The 3,439-nt window shown below is 47.7% G+C and overlaps 1 protein-coding gene across 1 annotated transcript in view; it reads left to right on the top strand.

The window, feature by feature from the left end:
• Nucleotides 1-3,235, top strand: part of RNF43 (ring finger protein 43) — a gene marked incomplete at its 5' end in the record, with an annotated part of 16,173 nt that extends 12,938 nt beyond the window's left edge. Inside the window, one exon of the mRNA XM_010182565.1 lies at nucleotides 3,192-3,235. Coding sequence (XP_010180867.1) covers nucleotides 3,192-3,235 — 44 coding nt within the window. The remainder of the gene's footprint in view (nucleotides 1-3,191) is intronic.
• Nucleotides 3,236-3,439: the final 204 nt, after the last annotated feature.

Genomic DNA, 3,439 nt, shown 5'->3' with positions numbered 1-3,439 from the left:
ACCATGAACATGGACTGCACTTTGCTACCCATGCCCTGGGCCAGAAGGGAGCGCTGAGGGCAAGATCTGCTTGAAGTAGCTGAGGCCACAGAACGATGAGCCTGCCTTTCCTGCCGAGCAAATTGTTATAAATTCAAATGCAGGGTCTAATTTGTAGGCGCATGGCTTAATGGGAAAACCAGGGGAGGAAGCAACACAGCTTTTGTAGAGAGAGAGAACGTCTCGCAGATCTTTTAGAGGAATGAAGCTCTCAAAGGATAAAAGGGAGGGTAAATAACTGGCTAAAAAATACTAGACAAAGTGCAGATCAGTCTTAGTGGAGGAAAGTTACTTGGAGGAGGAGGAAAGTGGAGTTCTCCAACTTTCAGCAAGCTCATAAACACCCTGGGGAAGGTGAGGAGATAGCAAAGTTTATAAAAAAACCAAAATCCTTCAGGATTGTCAGCTTTAAAACTGGTTACAAAGCATTTCAGAAAGATCTCCTGTTGCCGAGTTACTGGGCAATAGAGGGGCAGATGAAATCCCATGTAAGTAACACAAAATGCGACACACTAGCACGGCTTCTAAGTAAAAAATCACATTATTATTATTATTAGGAGCTAGCTGAGAACAAATAGGGGATGAGCGGAAAGTGCCCTCATGCATCTGCGTAAGCCTGCGGTGCTTTCCCGGCCAGCGTCTGCCGCTGATCACTGCTGCTCTGAAAGGGATATAGCAGACCTGGGAGAAGTGCAGGAGGGTATCGAGTACAATCACAACAATGAGGATTTTCTGAGAAAACAGGAAGAATATACAGATGTTCATGTGGGAAAAAAAAGATGATTAGCAGAGAGTATGAAAGAGAGGGTACGAAATCAGGAGAGAAGGGGAGCAAGCAGATAAGAGAGACTCAGTGGTGCTTATAACAAAACAAGTGGTGGCATCAAAGGGGAACCAGAAGCTTTAGAGCACCCAATAAGGTAACACACGGTGCGTGGTGAAACTGGTGCTCGTGGCCCAGGGGATGTAGGTGCCAGAAGGGTTTGAGGGCCTAGATCAAGAGCTACAAAATGCAGAGATGCAAATGCAATCTCTGGCTCAGGAAGTCCCTAAACCAGGGTTTCCAGAAGCTGGCGGTGCTCCTGAGGGATGCAGCACCCTCCAGCTTACCTTCCCCAGCCCCAAGGTGAGGCTGAGTCTTGGTCAGCCCCTGGAGAAACTCCGCTTGTGCGGGCAGTGCCATGCACTGGCATTGCAGGGAATAACGCTGCCCGCAGCGCTGCCTGGGCACCGGAGATGATCCCAAAGATGCTTGCATGATCCTGGAGTTTATTCCGCTTCCTTGAGCACCCCAACCAGCTTTTTTTGTGGTGTTTGCATAAAGATTCATCCCTGCCTCTCTTGCCTGGGAGACTATACCTGGGAGCCGTTTCACTGAAGAACCAGTCCTCAAGCAATGCTGACTTGATCCTTTTAAAAGTCAAACACCTAGCAGAGAATTACAGCTAGATGGCTTCCTAAACCACCACAGCATGCATGGATATCATCCCAGCACCCCAGATTACTCCCAGCACAGGCTGGTGAAATCTCTTGATTTCGCTCCCTGGGAAATCTCCCCTCCTGCAGCACGCTGTCGCCTTCCTCCCCCTCTCCTGCTCATCCTCTTAGCCATTCCCTTTCATGTCACAGCTTTGATCTTTACTAGAAAGAGAGAAAGGGATTAGAGGGCAGAAAAAGACCACCGTTCAAACCCAGTACCCAAACAACAAGATTTCTGTTGTATCACTGAGGTTTGCTCCTTCAGGCCATTGCCCTGCAGGTCTCAACAGCCAGTTCAGCAGCCGAGGCTCTGCCTTTCAGTTCAAGACCTTTTTTGGCCCTGCATTTCGATTTGTGTAACAGGGGACAGTCACAGTTTTCAGAAAATACTTTAATAATGCTATTTGAGACTCCAGGCTCAGGCGCACAGTGGTCAAAGCTGTGCAGTCTCTTCTGTGTCGCTCGTGAGCTGGGGACATGAGGAGCAGCGTGCAATGGCTTATTCAGTGTATGGTGATGCCTGTCACAAATGCCAGCTAGGCTCACACTCTGTCTTCTGGCACTTTGCACACATACACATTTGTAGAACACTGTGTCTAGGCATTAATTTTCCCACATTGATCAGCTACGTTTTCAGAGCAGAATCTCATTTGTGTTTCTTCCTATATATTCACTTTTCAGAGGTCCTGTTCCTACAGCTGGTGATTCATAGCAAACAAGTATTTGCTGTGACTGTTTTGAAAAGTTGTTTTAAATTGCGCTCTGTGAATATCTGAACAGGCATTTGTTTCCTTTTGATGTCAGGAACATGCAGGAAAAGTGAAATGTGAAAGTTAATGCATGTATGCCTTTACCAGGCTATGCTAAGAGACATCTGGGAAAGGGACCGTGGTGTGTGTGTAAACACACGGTCACTTGGAGCAAAAGGGATTATCCAAAGAAGTAACTCAGGGTGCCCAGTTTCTAGGCAGCCCATACACCAGATGTTTCAAAGTAAACTACTCGGCCCTCGCTTGTGAATAATTCAGCAGGCAGAATGGGCTGGGGAAGAGCACAAGCTGCAGTCCTGGCTGGCTGCGCATGAGGAATCGGCATTTGTGGCCAACCACCGCTCCTGGGTTTGGCTTGTCTGGGACTCAGAAGCAATTTGTGCAACCTCTTGAACGCAGTGAGATGCATGTACCGGCCCTTTCTTGCATGCACGTCTGCTTTTGTTGTCTGGAGTTTCTGTCCTTGTCCCGTTCCTGGAAGGCGCTGCCGTGGCACTGTGTGAATATGAATGGGTGTGATTTTCTGTTGCTAATAATTTTTAAAAGGCTGTGCAGATTTTCCACAAAGAGCAAACATCAGAAAAGCCTCAAAAGCAAACATGTAGCAATGATGTGAACCATGCCCTTAGCCTCTGTCTTCTGGAGTATTTAAAGGGTAGCTTGAGGTCTCATCTTTACGTTTTTGTGCTTTAACTTCCTACATATCGTGCTTTAACTTACAGGAACAAACTGATTGGACAGGTGGCCAGAAAAGTTCCTCCAAAATACTGGGAGAAACTTAGTGACTTTCACTGCAGCATCTGCTCTCTGTATTGCAGGGTCAAGGCCCCAGCAGCTGCAGAGTCCAGAAGCATTCAGCGAGTTGTAGCTGACACTTTTCTTTTTGCTTTTCTTTGCATGCAGGATCTGAAGAGGAGGTCCAGGATGTACATGAACATTCAGTTTAATAAAACACTGGCCCGTTTGCTCACTGGAGAGCTGGAGCAGACAGTGATGTTCAGCGCGCCAGCCGTAGAGGAGCTCACATCTGGCTCTCTGCACAGGCAATGTGGAATAACCAGCACTGACCTGCATGGCCCACGCCGAGATGCAGACTGCAAACACGCAACGAGACACTTGTGGTCTCCTCACATGTTCCCACGTTGTGATGG

This window comes from Mesitornis unicolor, unplaced genomic scaffold (genome assembly GCF_000695765.1).
Source record: "Mesitornis unicolor isolate BGI_N332 unplaced genomic scaffold, ASM69576v1 scaffold41164, whole genome shotgun sequence".
NCBI classification, from domain to species: domain Eukaryota; kingdom Metazoa; phylum Chordata; class Aves; order Mesitornithiformes; family Mesitornithidae; genus Mesitornis; species Mesitornis unicolor.
Note: the sequence above shows the minus strand (reverse complement) of the source record. Positions and strands in the feature narration are given on the sequence as shown.